The sequence below is a fragment of the Myotis nattereri genome (assembly GCF_964212035.1).
Source record: "Myotis nattereri genome assembly, chromosome: 1".
Taxonomy (NCBI): Eukaryota; Metazoa; Chordata; class Mammalia; order Chiroptera; family Vespertilionidae; genus Myotis; species Myotis nattereri.
Window position 1 is genome coordinate 125,799,169 of NC_138075.1, and position 18,908 is coordinate 125,818,076.

At 45.4% G+C, this 18,908-nt stretch overlaps 1 protein-coding gene across 1 annotated transcript in view; it reads left to right on the plus strand.

Moving 5' to 3' along the window:
- Positions 1–11,743: 11,743 nt before the first annotated feature.
- FBXO33 (F-box protein 33) overlaps positions 11,744–18,908 on the plus strand; it is a gene marked incomplete at its 5' end in the record, with an annotated part of 31,469 nt that continues 24,304 nt past the window's right edge. The window contains one exon of the mRNA XM_081099323.1: positions 11,744–12,354. Within this exon, the coding sequence (XP_080955449.1) occupies positions 11,744–12,354 (611 nt within the window). The remainder of the gene's footprint in view (positions 12,355–18,908) is intronic.

The following is an 18,908-nucleotide window of genomic DNA, read 5'->3' on the forward strand; positions in this document are numbered from 1 at the left end:
GAAAAAAGACATAGTAACTATGAAAAAAAGAATAGTCTGAGATAAAGAATGACATACCACAAATAAAGAACACATTGGAAGGAATACACAGCAGATTAGGGGAAGCTGAGGATCAAATAAGTGAATTAGAAGACAAAGTTGAAAATATCACTCAATTAGAGAACCAAAAAGTAAAAACAATTAAAAAACAGAAGGACAGCTTAAGGGAGCTGCGAGACAATGTAAAAGGTAACAATATTAGAATAGTAGGTGTGCCAGAAGAGGCAGAAAGGGAGAAAGGAATAGAGGTGTTTGAAGAAATGATGGTAGAAAACTTCCTTAACCTGGTAAAGGGAAAAGTCACACAAGTTCAGGAGATACAGAGAACCTCAAACAAGAACCCAAACAGACCCACACCCAGATACATCATAATTAAAATGCCAAAAATTAAAGACAAAGAGAGAATCTTAAAGGCAGCAAGAGAAAAGAAAACTGTTACCTGCAAAGGAGTTCGCATAAGGCTGACACCTGATTTCTCATCAGAAACTCTACAGGCCAGAAGGAAATGGCATGAAGTACTCAAGGTAATGGAAAGCAAGGATCTGAGACCAAGATTACTATATCCAGCAAGGCTATCATTCAAAATAGACTGTCAAATAAAGAATTTCCTGGACAACATAAAAAATAAAAGGCCAAAGGAGTTCATCATCACCAAGCCAGCATAGCAAGGAATGCTAAAGGGATTGCTGTAAGGGATTGCTGAGAAGAAGAAAACAGAGAGAGAAACCTCGCCATACAGAATTAAAATGGCTATAAATAAGTACCTCCCAATAATAACCGTAAATGTAAATGGATTAAATGCTCCAATCAAAAGGTGTAGGGTAACTGAATGGATACAAAAACATGACCCAACTATATGCTGTCTCCAAGAGACCCACCTCAAAACAAAAGACACACACAGGATGAAAGTGAAGGGATGGGAAAAAATTTCTATTCAACTAGTATGACCTGGAAAAGTTTGATGGTTATTCCAGGAGGAAGGGACACCAGAGATTATCTGAATGCTACTCAACAACTATCTAAAACAGGATTCAGGAACTGTCGGACTGTATAAGGCCCGTGAAATCATTTGGTCTGGCAGTGCCAAGGCACTAGGGGTGAGTTGATTAAATGTTTGACCAAATATACCCGGCTAATTTTTAAGTTGATAATTTTTAAGATATATTTTTATTGATTTCAGAGAGGAGGGGAAAGGGAGAGACAGAAACATCAATCATGAAAGAGAATGAGATCAGCCACCTCCTGCATACTCCCTACTGGGGATCAAGCCACAACCTGGACATATGCCCTGACCAGGAATCAAACTGTGGCCTCCCAGTTCATAGGTCAATGCTCAACCACTAAGCAACACTGGCCAGCCTATGCTGATAATTTTGTATGGCCCTGGAATGATGTTATAAATATCCAAATGGCCCTTGGCAGAAAAAAGATTCCCCACCCCTGATCCAAAAGATCACTTGTCAGATTAGGCCATTTTTTTATTATTTTTAAATATATTTTACTGATTTTTTACAGAGAGGAAGGGAGAGGGATAGAGAGTTAGAAACATCGATAAGAGAGAAACATTGAACAGCTGCCTCCTGCACAGCCCCTACTGGGGATATGCCTGCAACCAAGGTACATGCCCTTGACCGGAATCAAACCTGGGACCCTTCAGTCTGCAGGCCGACACTCTATCCACTGAGCCAAACCAGTTAGGGCAGCTTAGGCCATTTTTGTTCAATACAGAGTTTTAGGCATCTCTGGATAAGAAGTCACTGGGCCATGGTATCTACTGTACTAGAGAGATTTCAGAGTGGTTGCTGGCCCACACCCTGTTCTGAAGAAAACTCCTTCCTCTCTTCACCCTAATCTCCACAACCATCAGTCCAAAGCATTTAGCACATTAGTCCATCCTCCTAACTTCAGCTAATAGAACTAGGGCAGGAACACTTGGCTTTAAAGCAGCCAATCAATAGGAATGTCAGCAATTTTTTGTAGCCTGTCTTCCAAAGATAAGCCAATCAGATTCTCTCAAAAATTTCAACTGTAGACAAAGACCAAATTTGCAAATGAAAGTGAATGCTGGAGCTAGAAGATCTGTTCAGGCTAGCAGTTTGGGGTCCCATGTAAAATGAAAAAGCAAAGGAAGTTTACTGAAAAGACAAAAAAAGATTAAGGTACTCAGGGATGAAGAGACCTTAGTCCCTGCTTTTAGTTCCCCATTCCAGTCCCTGTGAGGCTCAGGTATGCTCTGATGCATGAGTATGGATGTCCTCAAAATTCCGTGTAATATCTATTAAAAAAGAGAGAGAAATCCCCTCATTTACTTAAGTTAAGTAAGGAACTCAATTAAAATGATTACTTAGAGACTGTGCCCCTTGAGTAATATCCCTTGTGAGCCCAATTATGGGATAGTGCCTATAATGTAAGCTATAAGACTCCAAACAAGATAATAAAAACCAGCCAATTCCTGATTTTAACTAGAAGTCAAGGAACCTTATTGGTTGAATCAACTACATCAAAGACAGCAACACTCAGTTTTGAATATATTTTAGCAAAAAAAGTTATCTCTAAAAACACCCATCCTCTTGAATAAAAGACAAGATATCAGTAATGATAAAAAAAGACATTCAAGTTAAACCATTTTTTATTTTTTCTTTAAACTCTGAAAGGAATAAATAAAAAATAATAGTTCTGGGAATAGACTTAAATCACAGAAATTAGCTAACACGGCTAGCTACTGGAACACAAAGTGGACCCAGCCCACATGTATAGGAGCTCTTTGGTAACCTGATGTCCTGCAGACTAAATCTGGTTTTGTTTTGCCCTTAGAGTATTTTTAATGTGAATGAGCTGGCAATCAAGACATTCCATCTTTTAGAAAATTAGTATTTTAGTTTCTCTTGAAAAAACTGGGAAATCTGGAAACACAGACACTACCTTCCCATTTGGGGAAGCAAACTCTAGTAAGCCAAAGTCCTCTCCACACCCCGTCACAGTGTTCTTCTCTCATTGCTCCTGTCTCTTTTAGGATGTAAGTTATCAATGCCTGCTTTATTGATATAGATCTTCCAATTCATAAACTTGCACAGTCAACTTGTGAGGGGCTTAATTAGGAAAAGTTCTGATATGAGCAACATGGTATACCTAGGAAAAAGACCAATGACTTGGTCCTTTGTCCTGCAGCCAGCTCACCAGTGCAGACTTACTCTATACTAAAGGCAAGTTTACTTCAGTCCCTAATTTCTTTTTCCTGTAATATGACCTCACTAAGAACCATCCCAATCCATCAGACAAGGGAGGAGAGAAAGGAATCATGTTCCCAGTTCCATTCTCCCAGGGGGTTCCTGTGCCTCTAAATAAATTTCTGGATGTTTGATAATAGATAATTAGAAAGAAGTTATGTCATCTCTACCTGCCAACAGAGTCTGAAATCCAGAAAAACACAATTTTTTCAAGAAAAAAAATGAATGTAAGCTATAATGTAAGCTATAAGACTCCAAACAAGGAGTTTCCCAGTTTTTTCAAGAGAAATTTGAGCAATTTGCATGTGTATTGGTAGTCCTGAACATCTTTTCATGATGTAGCTAAATAAAATCTGTATTGCTTCACAGCTGGGCCTGTGTACTTCAGTGGTTGAGTGTCGTGAGGGTTTTTTCTGTTAAAAATTTGCAAATGATTCAGCATAATCTATATATATAAAAAGCCAGTGACTGCAACACCATAATGACCGAAATGACTGGTCACTATGACACCCAGTGCAGCCAGCGAACCCGTACAATCGGGGGGCGGGGCCCATGGCCAACCTTCCACGGCCCCTCACCCCAGCCGGCCCCAACCCTGATCAGCCTCTCCCACCCCAATCGAGGACAGGGCAGCCGGCCAACCTCCTACGGCCCCTCCCCTTGGCCAGCCCCACCCCCAATGGGCCCCCACAACCCCAATGGGCCCACAGCCCCTCCCCCTGGAAGACCCTGCCCCTGATTGCCCCCCTACCCCAATAGGGGGCAGGGCCACCCAGCCAACCTCCTGCAGCCCCTCCTCCTGCCTGGCCCCACCCCAGGTTGCCCCCCACCCCAATCAGGGGCAGGGCCGCTGGCCAACTGCCTGCAGCCCCTCCCTCTGACAGGCAATCACCCCTGATGAGCCCCCACCACCCCAATCGGCCCATAGCCCCTCCCTCCAGCCAGTTCCACCACCGATTGGCACCCCCCCCCACCCCATCTGGGGTGGGGCCAGCCAGCCCACTGCCCACAGCCTCTCCCTACAGCCGCTCCTGGCCCCACCACAATCGGGGGCAGGGCCCACTGGCCAATAGCCCTCAGACCCTCCCCCCCCCCCCCCCCGCCCAGCCCTGGTTGGCCCCAATCAGGGCGGGGCAGCCAGCCAACCTCCCGCCATCTCCTCCTCCCGATAGGCCCACCCCTGATTCACCCCAGTTGGGGCTGGGCCAGCTGGACCCCACCTGTGCATGAATTCGTGCACTGGGCCTCTAGTAAAAGTATATTTTTATAACGATTGTTTGTCAAGCTGCCAAACAATGATGATAATGAAGAGAAAGCTACAGTAAAAACATATTTAACGACCTAACTGGAAAAAGCACTAAGTTTAGCATGTTAGAAAAGATTATAAGAATACTGAATGTTTAATTTCTCTCCAGTCAAATACATTAGAATGAAGGCATCTCTAAAACTGAATCAATCATAATAAACCAAATGAGAAAAACAGAACAAACCTTTTACTATCAATAGGCACATATCCAAACCACCAGAGCACAAACCACCATCTTGATGTTATAGTCTTATGCACCATTTGTTGCCTGTGTTTCAAATCCAAATAAGCATGGGCAGTTGCTATAGTGACAATATGCCTCTTTTGGCACTAGGAGCTTAGTACTACTAAGTACTCATAAGTCATTATGAGCTTCATAATGTCAGTACTTCCTCTCACACTTTGAATTATTGTAACTTCACACAATGTGATTTGATTCTGTCCTTTAGAAGTCAATTTTGTTATGTTATTAAAAATAGTTTACACTTTATCAAGTATAGTATACATATGTGTCATGAGATACTATCTAACTCATCTAACTTGCTACAAGTATACAAATTCAAAAATATTTAATTGAGTAATATTAAAGATGTTTGCTTAATAAACGAATTGTATGACATCACTGGAATTTACTGTTTTAGTATTGTAACTGGACAAAAGCATATCTTATTCATGTCTTAGCTCATTGTATTCCTACCATCCTTCATTTAAAAGTGAAAGTTAAAAATTCAAAAACAACATTAAGAAGCTGAAATTTATTTTATAGCAGATTGGTACATTTTTATTTCCTTTGGGAACTATTCCTAATTATTGAAGACTAATTATTAATGATATCCAAAGACAACATCATTTTGTTGCTAATAAAATGCCAAGAATAAGAAAAGATATCAATCTCAAATCAATCAAAGAATATTTTCAGATCAAAAGTCAGAGACTGGAAACCCTCATTCATTGCTCATAGGAATAGAAAATGATGCAGTATCTTTGGAAAATAGTTTGGCAGTTTCCAAAAAAGTTGTACACAGAATGACCAAACAACCTATCTCTTTCATCCCTAGGTATCTACCCAAGAGAAATATCCATAAAAGACTTATATATGAATGTTCATAGATATCCTATATAATAAAAGACTAATATGCAAGTAGACTGAATGACAGAACAACCAAGCAACTGAACAACCAGTTGCTATGACGTGCACTGACCACCAGGGGTGCGCATGGAACATGGCAGGTGTCAGCAGCAGGCAGCAGAGCGCAGAACATGGCGGGCATCGGCTGTGGTGGGATGGTGAAGCAGGTGAGTGGAGGCACCAGACCAGGGCGGGACACCGGTCGCTGTCATCGGGGCAAGCCTCTGGTGGTTACTGGAAATTCTTTGCTCCCACATGCCACATTCCCGCCTGGTACTCATACCTGCTGCTGGCACCAGCCCCGCTAGTACCTCCAGACGGCACCCGAGTGGCCACTCGCACCCGCTGCCAGCACCCGGCGCTGGTCTCAATTGCTTGCCACCACCAGCAGGTGCAAGTGGTGGCTTAAGGCCCCAATTGCCTCTGAGGACTTCTCCACCTCCCCCTGCTCCTGAGGAGTTATCGGGGCAGCAGCTGCCGCTTGCACCTGCTGCTGGCACTGGCCCTAATAGCTCCATGCCGTCAGCGGGTGCGAGCGGGGCCTGTGCTGTCCGTGCGTGGGAGCGGTGGTGGCGGGAGTGGGGCTACTGGCAGACAGGGACCAGGGGCCACAGCAGGAGGGGCTCGTGGGGGTACAGAGGATGGGCCAAGACCCCACCCCTGTGCCCATTGCAGCCTCGCGGCCCACAGTTCCTTTCAAGGTGCAAGAATTTGTGCACTGGGCCCCTAGTGTTATTCATAATAACTAAAGACTAGAAAACTAGTGAATGGGTAGGCAAAAAAACCAAAAACAAACAACACCAAAACATATCATGGAATACTTGTCAGAAATAAAAAGGAATGGAATACTGGCACATGCTACATCAGGAATGAAGCTCAAAAACAAGAAGTCAGCCCCTAGCAGGTTTGGCTCAGTGGGTAGAGTGTCAGCCCAAGGACTGAAGGGTCCTGGGTTTGATTCTCAGTTACAGGCTCATCCCAACCCTGTGCGGGAGGCAACCAATGTGTCTCTTTCATATCAATGTTTCTCTCTCTTCTCTCTATCTCCTTCCCTTCTACTCTAAAAATAAATGGAAAAATATTCTCAGATGAGGATTAACCAAAAACAAACAAACAAACAAAAAACGTGAAGTCAGACACAAGAGATCATATATTATACTGGAGGCCTGGTGCACAGATTCATGCACTGGCGGGGTCCCTTGGCCTGGTCTGCAGGGATCAGGCTGAAACCGGCTCTCTGACATCCCCCAGGGGTTCCGGATTGTGAGAGGGTGGTTCTCAGGTGACACACCCCAGAATTGGGCTCCCTTCTCTCTGGTTCTGGGTGCATCACCTGAGAACCACAGCTGCCAAGTCACTAGCTCATGTGTTGAGCGCCTGCCCCTAGTGGTCAGTGTGCATCATAACTACCAGTCAGACAGTCAAACTGTTGGCCAGTCGCTTAGGCTTTTATATATATAGACTAGAGGCCCAGTGCATGAAATCGCGCGAGACCCAGACCTGGTGCGCCGTGGGACCCAACGTCAAGTCCCGCTGGCGCTGTAGGACCTATCAATGCACCTCCTGGTGACTGGTCTTTGGTCGTTACAGTGTTACGACCACTGGGTTTTTATTATATAGATGATTCCATTTAAATGAACTGTTGAGAAAAGGCAAATTTATAGAGACAGAAAGAATATAAGTAGTTGCCTGGGGGTAAGAGTGGGGATTAGCTGTCAATGGGCATGTGGAATCTTATTAAAGAGATGAAAATATTCTAAAACTGATTTAAAGTGATGGTTGCACCATCTAGTAAAATTACTAAAATTCACTGACATATAGTTGAAATGGGTGAATTTTATGATATGCAAAATATCCTATATAATAAAAGCCTAATATGCAAATTATACCTTCGGGCGGTTGTTTGACCAGTTCAACCAGGAGACCAGGAGTTCGACCACTCACTATGACATGTGCTGACCACCAGGAGGTGGTGCAGAACGTGGTGAGTGTCGGCAATGCGGCGCTGGTAGTGGGTGGCAGTGGAGGCGGTGCTGACCCCAATGGGCCCTGATGAGAGCGGGACCACAGTGGGATGGTGGAGCAGGTAAGTGGGTGGCGCCAGGCCAAGGCGGGTGCAAGCAGGGGCCCAATCGTCCTGCCGATCACCCTGCAGATGGTGACCAGCGGCAGCAGCAGAAAAGGGGGTGGGGGGGGTAGGGCCGCCACCCAGCTCTCAGGAGCTGAGGGAGCCGGGTAGGGAGCCTGGCCCTGATCGATCGTCCCGCAGGCAGGATGGTGGAGCAGGTGAGGCCGCTGGAGGCCGTGCCAGGCCACGGCAGGATGCCAGGCGGGACTGCACGGCTACGAGGCTGGGGCATGAGCTGGGACTGCAAGGCTGGGAACACAAGCTGGGGCCCAATCTCTGCAGGCCATCCCAAGGGACCCCATCCGTGCATGAATTCCTGCACCAGGCCTCTAGTAGTTCATAAAATCATTGTTGTTTTTTAAAGTCAGAGAACAACAGAGCTGCCAAAACTCTATTTGCATAGACGAAAAAACTGAGGCCCAAAAAGATTAAGCAATTTATTTAAAGGTCACCCAGCCAGACCCTGGCAAAAGCAAAACAGAAAAAAGATTAAAATCCAGCCTAATCCTCCCACCAGTCCAATATAACATCTACTAAAAAAATGCTCAAAGAATATTTAAGAAGTATAATAATTACATAGAATTCTTTGAGAGGTATTGTAGAAGCATCAAAAATTGAAAAACAGAAAGAATGATTAAAGCATACCCAAATCTATTAGAACATAATGATGTTCAGAGAAGATAAAAGCTAGAAAAACTCATTTATCACTCTTTGAACCACATTATTTTAAAAATTGGTAAGTAAAAGAACTAATTTTTTTTTTGTCTTTCAGGGTAACTGACTTCACCGCCCATTGCAACCAGTTAACCCCTTCCCAAAGCGTGATGAAGGTAAGGAGCACTCTCCGGAAAACCCTTTTCTCAGGCTAAAGAAAACCCTTACTATAGCCACCACAACTGCATTTCAGGGTAACTGAATGTTGCCAGCATATGAAAGGAAGCTTCTACTCAATAGAATAATGCAGGTTATTAAATATAGATGTAAATGAAAGAATTAGAAATTATCATTTTTCAACCCCTAATAAAATTGAGTCAGGCAAGAATTAACAATTATTGTTAAGGCCATTAAGTGAATGGATGATGGGGGCTAGACATTTGTAGAAAACCAAAATAGCACCTCACAGCTTACTTTGTCTTAAGGAGAAAAGCAAAATAAACAAACAAACAAAAACACAGAAGGTTACAGGAGGTAGATTAAGATGTCACAAATCTAGGGGAACCTTTAGCATTATGTCCAGGTTTATTAGAAATGCAGGGACCAGCTCTGGCCAGTTTCACTCAGTGGTTAGAGGGCCGGAGAGTGAAGGGTCTCTCTTCCCCCGTCAAGGACATGTACCTTGGTTGCAGGCTCAATTCCTGGCCCAGGAGGCAGGCAATGGCTACGTCTCTCTCACATCGATCTCTCTCTCCGCCCCCCCCCCCCTCCACTCTCTCTAAAAATCAGCCCGGGCCCTGCTTGGGGCTCGTGCAGGAGGCAACCAATCGATGTGTTTCTATCTTGCCCTCTCTCTTCCACTCTCCCTAAAAAAAATCAATAGAGCCCTAGCAGGTTTGGCTCAGTGGATAGTGCTTTGGCCTGCAGACTGAAGGGCCCCGGGTTCGATTCCAGTCAGGGGCACATGCCTGGGTTGTGGGCTCGATCCCCAGTTGGGGGTGTGCAGGAGGCAGCTGATCAATGATTCTCTCTCTCATCATTGATGTGTCTCTCTCTCTCTTCCTCTCCCTTCCTCTCTGAAATCAAGAAAAAAAAAATCAATGGGAAAATATCCTCGGGTGAGGATTAACAAAAAATAATAATAAAAAAATAAAAATCAATGGGGAAAATATCTTTGGGTGAGGATTAAAAAGAAGAAATGTGGGGACCAGAGCAGTAAGCTAAACACCAAGAGAAAGTAATCAAACATTTAAAAGGTGAGCTATTCTACAGGAAAAAAAGCCTGGACTCTAGCCAATCAGAGAAAGAAAAACAAAAGGGGTGGGCTATTTTATATCTTAAAAGGCTTGACATACATAACCAAAAACATATTTGGTCCTTAATTGGATCCTGGTATAACAAAACAGCTAGACATAGGACATCTGGGAGATAATTTGATAAATTTAAAGATGGAATATTAGATAACGTTAAAAAGTTATTTATTTTAAAATGTGATATTTTTGTCTTATAGTAATATGCTTTTACAGATATGCATGCTAAAGTAGGTAGAAGTGGCTGATGTAGATGTCTATGATTCACTTCAAAATACATCAATGAGGTTAAGATATAAAAAATTAAAATGCAAGTCTTAGAACTTCCTAACTCACTGCTGTTTCCATAAATGCTCATTAATTTATGCATAAGGTATAATAATTACACTGAAAGAACTCGGGCCCAGCGGCGTGCCTCAGTGGTTGAGCAGCATCGATGAACCAGGTCCTGGGTTGGATTCCCGTCAGCGCACAGGCCCCAGTTGCAGGCGGGATCCCCAGTAGGGGGCGTGCAGGAACCGCTGATCAAAGCTTCTCTCGCATCATTGCTGTTTCTCTCTCACCCTCTCCCTTCCCCTCGGAAATCAGTATCATCAACACAAGAACTCTTCCAGGCAGAGGTTCAGAGAAGTGACCTGCCATGGATGTGACCTTGTCTGTAAAGCAGGTACTGGACCAAAGAGAACTCAAAGGTTAACAACACAATATTGTTAGCAACGTGGTCATGCACGAGGTACCAAAATGCATCAAAGCGGCATGAGCAGAGAGCTTTGTCCTCAAAGAACTAAAAACACCTAACGGAACAAGTTCTCGGTGTTTACCACAGGAGAACACGGCTGTTCCAAGACCACAGTTCAGGCTTTGAAGCCGCAGCCTCGCCAAAACAATCCTCATTGTTACATGAAGCCATCTTCCTTTCTGACTTCACCGCCCATTGCAACCAAATTGTGATGAAGGTAAGGGGCACTCTCCGGAAAACCCTCTTCTCGGGCTAAAGAAAACCCTTACTATAGCCACCAGTCTCATTTCCACGAGGGCCCTCTCCATCTCAGAACTGGGAACTGACAGCCGCCTTCAAACCCTGGGAAATCGGCACGCAGCCCGCTCATTTGCCTCCCGCCCTCCCCCGACACCCACAGGGCGGCGCTGTCCTCACTCGTCCGCTCACACCAGGTGTGCGCCGAGTCTATGAGTCGGTCCGACCGGGGGAAGGCCCACCAACCGCTTCTCTCCCGACGCAGCCCGTCGGGGTCTGCACACGAGTGCGTCCGGTCCCCCCAGTCAGTGGCTCTCTCTCGGGGAAACTTAAAAATACTCTGGCAGTGAGACTACCGAGAAAGACCCCGTCCGCTGGCACTGTAGCTTGGACTCTCCGGCCTAGCGACTGAGAAACGTGTGAGAAAAGCGTCACGGCCCTCGCACTAACCCGAGCTCCGCGACTTCCGCCGCCTGAACGCCGGTTGACGGGAGCCGCATCCGCCGAGGGACGGCAGGGGGCGCTCAGAGCGAGGACCGCCCACGCTCCCCGCCCCGCCCCCTCCCCCACCCCGCCGCCTGCGTGCGTCACGGCTCACGTGCCGCGTCTCCCTCCCTACCGGCTGCAGGGCGCTTCCTCCTTCCGGAAGTCGCTCCCAGCGGCGCCGGGCTCCTCCCACCACAGGCGACGTCAAACTAAGCTCCTACCACTGCTCTGCCTCCGCCTCCAGGCGCAGGGAGGGCCGCGGTTTCCGTACAGTGACTCCTGCCGCTTCCGGGCCCTGAAACCGGCCAGACGACGGTGTTGGAGTCACTGAGGCTGCAGGCCTCGGAGGCTGTGAGTAAAGGTTGAGAGGCCAGCGGCTGGTTCTCCGGGGCCACCCCCTCAGCGGCCTTTCCCCCTCTCCGCCACTTGAGCTGCACTTGGTTCCGCCGAGACCCACGACGGTTCCGCCCCCTTCTTCCTTGTCATTGATGTTGTTGTTCTTGTCAGTGCCGCAGCCCCGACCGCCGGGAGCTCGAACCCGAGCCGGGGCCGCCCGGGCGGCGCGGTGGCGGCGGCGGCAGCGGCTGCGGCGGCAGCAGCTGCGTCGGCTGCGAGGGCTGCTCCGGGGCCTGCGGGGGCGGCCGGGGGCCGGCGGCCGGCGGCGCGGCCGGATGGCTCTGTGCGGGCAGGCGGCGGGGGCCGCGTCGCTGCCCAGCGAGCTGATCGTGCACATCTTCTCCTTCCTGCCGGCGCCCGACCGGCTGCGGGCCTCGGCCTCCTGCTCGCACTGGCGCGAGTGCCTCTTCTACCCGGCCCTCTGGCCCCAGCTCCGCGTCTGCCTCCGGGTCTCCCCGGCGGAGCAGCCTCGCCTCGAGTTCCTCATGCGCAAGTGCGGCTGGTTCGTGCGGGAGCTGCGCGTTGAGTTCGCCGCCGAGAATTACCTGAGCGGAGGCGGCGGGCCGGGCGACGCGGGCGGCGCGGACCCCGGGACCGGCGGGGAAGAAGTCGAGGCCCTGCAGCTGTCCGCCCGTTGGCTGGAAGTGCTGCGCACCTACTTGGAGCTGGTGCTGTGCGTGCTGGTCAGCATCCGGAACAACAGGTAGGCTCGCCTCGGCGCCTCCATCTCCGCCCCCCTACCCCCCGCACCCGGCCCCTCCCGCCTCCCCCACCGCCGCCGCGGGGCGCAGAGGGCCTCCCTCCTCAGCCAGAGTAGATTCCGTGAGGCTGTGCTCGGTCCCCGTCGGCGTAGCTCTCCGCAGCGGCTGGGCGTCGCTTCTCACCCGGCGGTTGTGTTGAGGCAGGAAGGCAGAACGGGGTCCTCAGGACTGCCTTGCAAACAGGGATGTCCTGGGCGTTTATCAGACATCACCCCTGGCGCCTCCAGGCAGTGTCTCATTCATCCTCTCTCCGTGGCGGTGCGACGGAGCTGACGGGCGCCCGCCTTACCCGTTTGACAGACAGGAAAGCTGAAACTTGGCGCGTAAGGCCTGTGAGTTTGGGGAGAAATAAAAACGTAGCTCGGTTTTTCTGACTCTGAGCCTGCCCATTCAAAGCAGGTAGCTAGACAGGGGGTGGGGCAGCATGCTACTGGTGTCATAATTACAAGACTCTTCCTAAAAGAAATCCTGGACAGCCACTTTCTGGCTGGGAGTAGTTTGGATTAACTGGGCCCGGCACGAAGAGTAGAAAAGTGCTTGTTAAACCTCGGGATTGGGGAAGAGCCTGCTCGTCAGGATTGGAAGTCCTTCCCCATACACCTCCGGGCTCCGCTTGTCCCGAGTGAGGCGCCGGAAAGCATGGTGGTTGCCTGTGTTGGGCGAATTGGCCGATGTCTGCAGAGGGTCAGCACGTATGGAACTGTCCTCGTTTTAGATTAGGATTGTACTGTAATTCTAGGACTAACTTCCTATGTTCTATGTTCTAACTGGTTTTCCTAATAAGTATTATTATCTCTATTCTCTATGGCCCTCTCCATAATCCCATTAATTTTTATTTTCTGTATCTGGATATTCTAACTAGCCTTACAATTAAGCTATGGGTTGGGGAAAAGTTCAGAAGGTCAAAGGAGCAACGTACATAGTAATAATAGTTGAGCAGTTCCCAGGTACTTTCACATTCACTGTCTTAGTTGATCCTTTCAGTGACCCGGTGCATTAGGCAGGAGGGCTACTATTAGACAGGAAACTGACACTGGACTATGTCAAGTGATGGCACATTGTTTTACAGCCTTGTTTTTCTCCAAGAGCAGTGTCTTTACTTTTGCAATAAATATAGTATGTTGAACGTTATGCATTATGTTGAACAGGATTAATGCTAAACCGAATATGAATATATATATATATATATATATATATATATATATATTAATCCCTTCACCTTCTTTATCCAGTCACCCCCACTCTCCCTCCCCTCAGGCACCCGCCAGTCTGTTCCATGTATCCATGCTTTTGTCTGAATCAAAAATGGGCAAGATAAGCACATAGCTCCAAGTTGTATCTGAGCATGGCTCCAATATTCCAGTGGCCTGTGTATTTCCCTAGCGCTTCAGAAAGCATTCCATTTCCTTACTTTCATTTTATGTGACAAGAAAGGCTTTTTGAGGCCTTGATCAGATTGGAGACTCTTTGACAGAGTCAAATGCATAGCTAGAGGATCAACTGACCCTGAAGTTGAAAGGATTCAATCTGTGAGCACTTAACTACTGATGAGATCAAGAGTGGGGGTGAATTCAGCCAATACCAATTAGATTTTCATGTTCGGAGATACAATAGCACTTCTGAGCAACCTTCCAAAAAAAGTGTGCCTTTGGTCTAAGAACAAGTCTTGCATAGTGCCTAGTTCCTCTTAGTGTTTTAAGAACTGGTTTGTTAGTTGGATAGGTAGATAACATTACATAGACATTTTCTTCCCTTTGGTGATTAATTTTTCTCTCCCTCCCTTCCTCCCCATGACTTTATTTTCCAGCTTTATTAAGGTATAATTGACAAGTAAACATATACCTTCCACTTTTATTAGCATCCCAATCTACCTATCTATGAGACCACCCTATACCTGTCCTTTTGGGTTAACTATCATTTCTATACACTGTCATTCCTGATTTTAAGGCTTTGTCATTTACTATAGGGATGGTGCTGTGTTGTATAGCCAAACTTAAAGTGTATTACTACTAACGCTATTTCAAAGGTTTTTAAATTTATGTTTGGAAGTAAGTTAATCTCATCACGCCCCCCCCCCCCCACCAGCCTGATCGCCCCACACAGCCTGCTGTTCAGTCGTTTAATCGTCCCTCACTAACCCCCCTGTCAGCCTGCTCACTCCGCACAGCCTTCTTGTTCAGTCGTTTGGTCATCCCTCACTAACCCCCTTGTCTGCCTGGTCAATGGCTGCGATCTTGTGAGGGTGTAAGGGTTAATTTGCATATTACCTCTTTATTATATAGGATAGCATGTTGTCTAGCAATTTTGTATGTGCATCTCATTTTTTAAATTTTGTATGTCAACCTTATTTTTTTAAATCTTTTTTGTATAACCTCTGTGATTTGAGGATGATAGTAATTGAGATGGTAATTGAGTAAATGAATTTGTAAAGCAAATTCTGAGAAATTGCTTTTAGTTAATGGATCATAAAAAAGCTAATAAGGAATGCTATTATAGGCTTATACCTTAATTTCTGGTCTCTAAAGTTCTGTCTAATATGGTAGTCACTAGCCACATATAGATTTTTATTTTATTTTTTTTAGAGAGAGGGAGGATGAGAGAGAACTAGAAACATCGAGCAGCTGCCTCCTGCACACCCCCTACTGGGGATCAAGCCTGCAACCTAGGCATGGACCCTGACTGGGAATTGAACCAGTGACCTCTTAGTGCATGGGACGACACTCATTTCACTGAGACACACTAGCCGAGCATAGCCACATATAGCTATTTAATTTGTTGAGTAATTAAAGATTTAGTTAGTCACACTAGCCACATTTCAAGTGCAATAGCCATATGTGGATAGTGGCTACCATATTGGACAGCATAGAATAGAGCATTTCCATTATGACAAAGGTTTATTGACAACATTTCTGTAAAAAGTTTGTTTGATTTGGTTGTGGTTATTTATTAGTACCTGTGAGAGGAGGAAGTATGTTTGTTTATTTTTTTAATATATTTTTATTGATTTAGAGAGGAAGGGAGAGGGAGAGAGAGATAGAAACATAGGTGATGAGAATCATTGATTGGCTGCCTCCCGCACTCCCCACACTGGGGATCAAACCCGCAACCCAGGCATGTGCCCTTGACTGGAATCAAACCTGGGACCCTTCAGTCCGCAGGCTGACACTCTATCCACTGAGCCAAACCAGCTTGGGCTGTTTTTATTTTTTTAATATATATTTTCATTTATTTCAGAGAGATGAAGGGGAGGGAGAGAAACATAAGTGATGAGAGGGAATCATTGATTAGCTGCCTCCTGCACGCCCACACTCTGGGGATCGAGACCACAACCCAGGTATGTGCACTGATCGGGAATCGAACCCTAACCTCCTGGTTCATAAGTTGATGCTCAACCACTGAACCATGCCGGCCTGGCGAGGAGGAAATATGTTATCAAAGTATTATGTGGATATAAACACACTTGATATTAAACATGAACTAAAAAGAATAGAATTGACCTGAAAGAATTCCATGCAGTGAGGTAGTTTAGTTTAGCTTTTATCTATTTAAAAAAGGAAAATATTGCATTTTATGAGCTACTTTACAGCATTGTAGAACATTTTAACTTTTTTAAGAGCATCATTTTAAAGTATTAAGTTCTTACAGATTTTCCTTTTCCATAGTTAATTAGTCTTAGCTGTATTAACTCTAATTTAAGGTGGCTGTTTTTGGCATTTTGGCACTGGTACTACTTTATTACATCAAAAGAAATAATTTTGGATCCTCTGAAATGAAAGAAAACATAATGAAGTTGCTGCCACAAGTAAAATTCCCCAATTTTGAACCACAGAAGAGTTCCCCAGTTTTGAACTACCCAAGATATTATAATTAAGATCTTCAGTTGTATTAAACAGTCCAACAGAAATACCATAAAAAGATAAAAGATTTTTAGCCCTCTGCAATGATAACTTAAGGATTAATTCTTAGGTTCATAGGTAGTTAAGATTGGTTTTGAGAAATTGCTCAAACCCACTAAATCTATATGTGTAGTTTTTATAAAAGGTTATCAAAAATTGTGATAAAAAATTGTGATGGTGGCCCTAGCTGGTTTGGTTCAGTGGATAGAGCATCGGCCTGGGGACTGAAGGGTCCCAGGTTCGTTTCCAGTCAAGGGCATGTACCTTGGTTGCAGGCACATCCCCAGTAGGGGGTGTGCAGGAGGCAGCTGATCGATCCTTCTCTCTCATCTGTTTCTAACTCTATCCCTCTCCCTTCCTCTCTGTAAAAAACCAATAAAATATATATTTTTAAAATATTGTGGTGGTGGTTTAGTACATAGGGAAATTCTTCTGTTAAAAAAACAAGATATCTCATTTTAATGGAAGTTTAATATACATATTTGTTTTATTTTTTTATATGCATACTAAAACTGTGGTTGAAAGATAAGTACAAATCATAGGTTTTGAGGAAATTATTTTTCTGGGCAATTGTTATTTTTAGAGGAATTCCAAGTGTATAATGTACCTGAAAACTGGTCTGCACCCTAAATTTGTGATGTGTGAGGTATAGGTAAAACAGACCCTAGTTTTTGTCATGCACTAAGGTAAATAAAACATTCAACAAATATTTACTGAATGCCAGGCCCTCTTCTAGCAGCTGGGGATACAGCAGTAATCAAAAAGCCTTATCATTATAGAGCTTGTTCTAATGGGGAAAAAAAGACAAAACTATGTAGTATCATAGTTGGTAATACATGCATGAAGCAAAATGAAGCACTGAGGGGAGATAGGAATGGTGGAGGTGGAAAGGAGTGTTGTGTAAAATAGGGAACTTAAGGAAAGAAGTAGTGTTTGAAGGAAAGGAAGGGAATATAAGCCAGGTGTCTCTTTGGAGAGTGATTCCTGAGGGGAGGAGCAGTAATGGAAGAGTGGTATTTTAGTGGGAATATGCATACTTAAGTATATCACAGAGAACAATGAAATGTACAAGAAAGAGGTCAGCCACTAAGAAGGAAAAGTGATGTGGAAATCAGTAAGACCTTATTGAGCTCTTGCAAGAGTTTGACTTTTACTCTGAATGAGGTGAAGGAGCCATGAAAAGGTTTTGAGTTGAGGAGTGACATGATCTAGTATTTCTAAAGGAATGTTCTAGCTGCTATGTTGGGACTAGTTTGTAGCAAGACAAGGATAGAAGCAACAAGTCAAGTTAGGAGGCTGTTGCAGTAATCCAGGCAAGAGACTTTGACAGCGTGGACCAGCATGAGAGCAATGAAAGCAATTGAGTGCATTAATCCGGTTCTGTATTTCTATCTGGAGGCCTTTTAGAAGTGGAATCCTATATAATAAAACCCTAATATGCACCCTAACCAGTTTGGCTCAGTGGATAGAGCGTCGGTCTGTGGACTGAAAGGTCCCAGGTTCGATTCCGGTCAAGGGCGTGTACCTTAGTTGCGGGCACATCCCCAGTGGGAGGTGTGCAAGAGGCAGCTGATCGATGTGCCTTTCTCATCGATGTTTCTAACTCTCTATCCCTCTCCCTTCCTCTGTAAAAAAAATCAATGAAATATTTTTTTTTTTTTTAAAAACCCTAATATGCAAATCGACCAAATGGTGGAATGACTGGTCACTATAACACACACTGACCACCAGGGGCAGACGCTCAACGCAGGAGCTTCCCCCTGGTGGTCAGTGTGCTGCTCAGCCAGAAGCCAGGCTCATGGCTGGCAAGCACAGCAGTGACGGTGGTGGTAGTGGTAGCCTCTGTGGCAGCGCTAAGGGCCCCTCAGGGGATGTTCGACTGTTGGCTTAGGCCCTCTCCCAGCGGGGGCCTAAGCTGGCAGGCAGATATCCCCGAGGGCTTCTGGACTGCAAGAGGGTGCAACCTGGGCTGAGGGACCCCCCTGACCCCCCCCCCCATGCACGAATGTCATTGCACCAGGCCTCTACTGTAAATATAAATGAATAGATGTTATTGTTCAGCTAGCATTACAAAGCCCTTTTAATGACTACTCCCTAAATATGTCTAAAAATATTTTTCCTTTAGCTGTTTTTATTCATTTTGTTTTCCTTTTGTGTTAATGATTTGCCTTCTCTTTAAGAAAAATAGATACCTAGGATTTGGATATAGTTTATTTTCTGAAAACATGCCTTGTCTTTGGTAGTTAGCTCCTTTACCATCAAGCAATGCCCTATTCATGTAGGCCTTACATAAATTTGAATCAGTCTGTTAATTGCTCCATAAACTTCCTGGTCTTCCTTGCTGCAGTCACTTGGGATTTTCCTTTCTCTGTTTTCTCCTCTTTCACTTTCCTCCTTCATGTAAATCCATTACTACTTGGAATTTGCCTAAGTCTGGCCCTAATATGAGCTATGGGTTCAAGATAATGAAACTGAGTGGAAAGGAAGAAGCAAATGGTACTCTGCACAAAGATTCTTCCCCTTTTTTGCCCCCATATCACTGGTTTCATCACCTGTACAGCTAGGCCTAGATAAATCTGTTTTCTGTCTACTCAAAATTT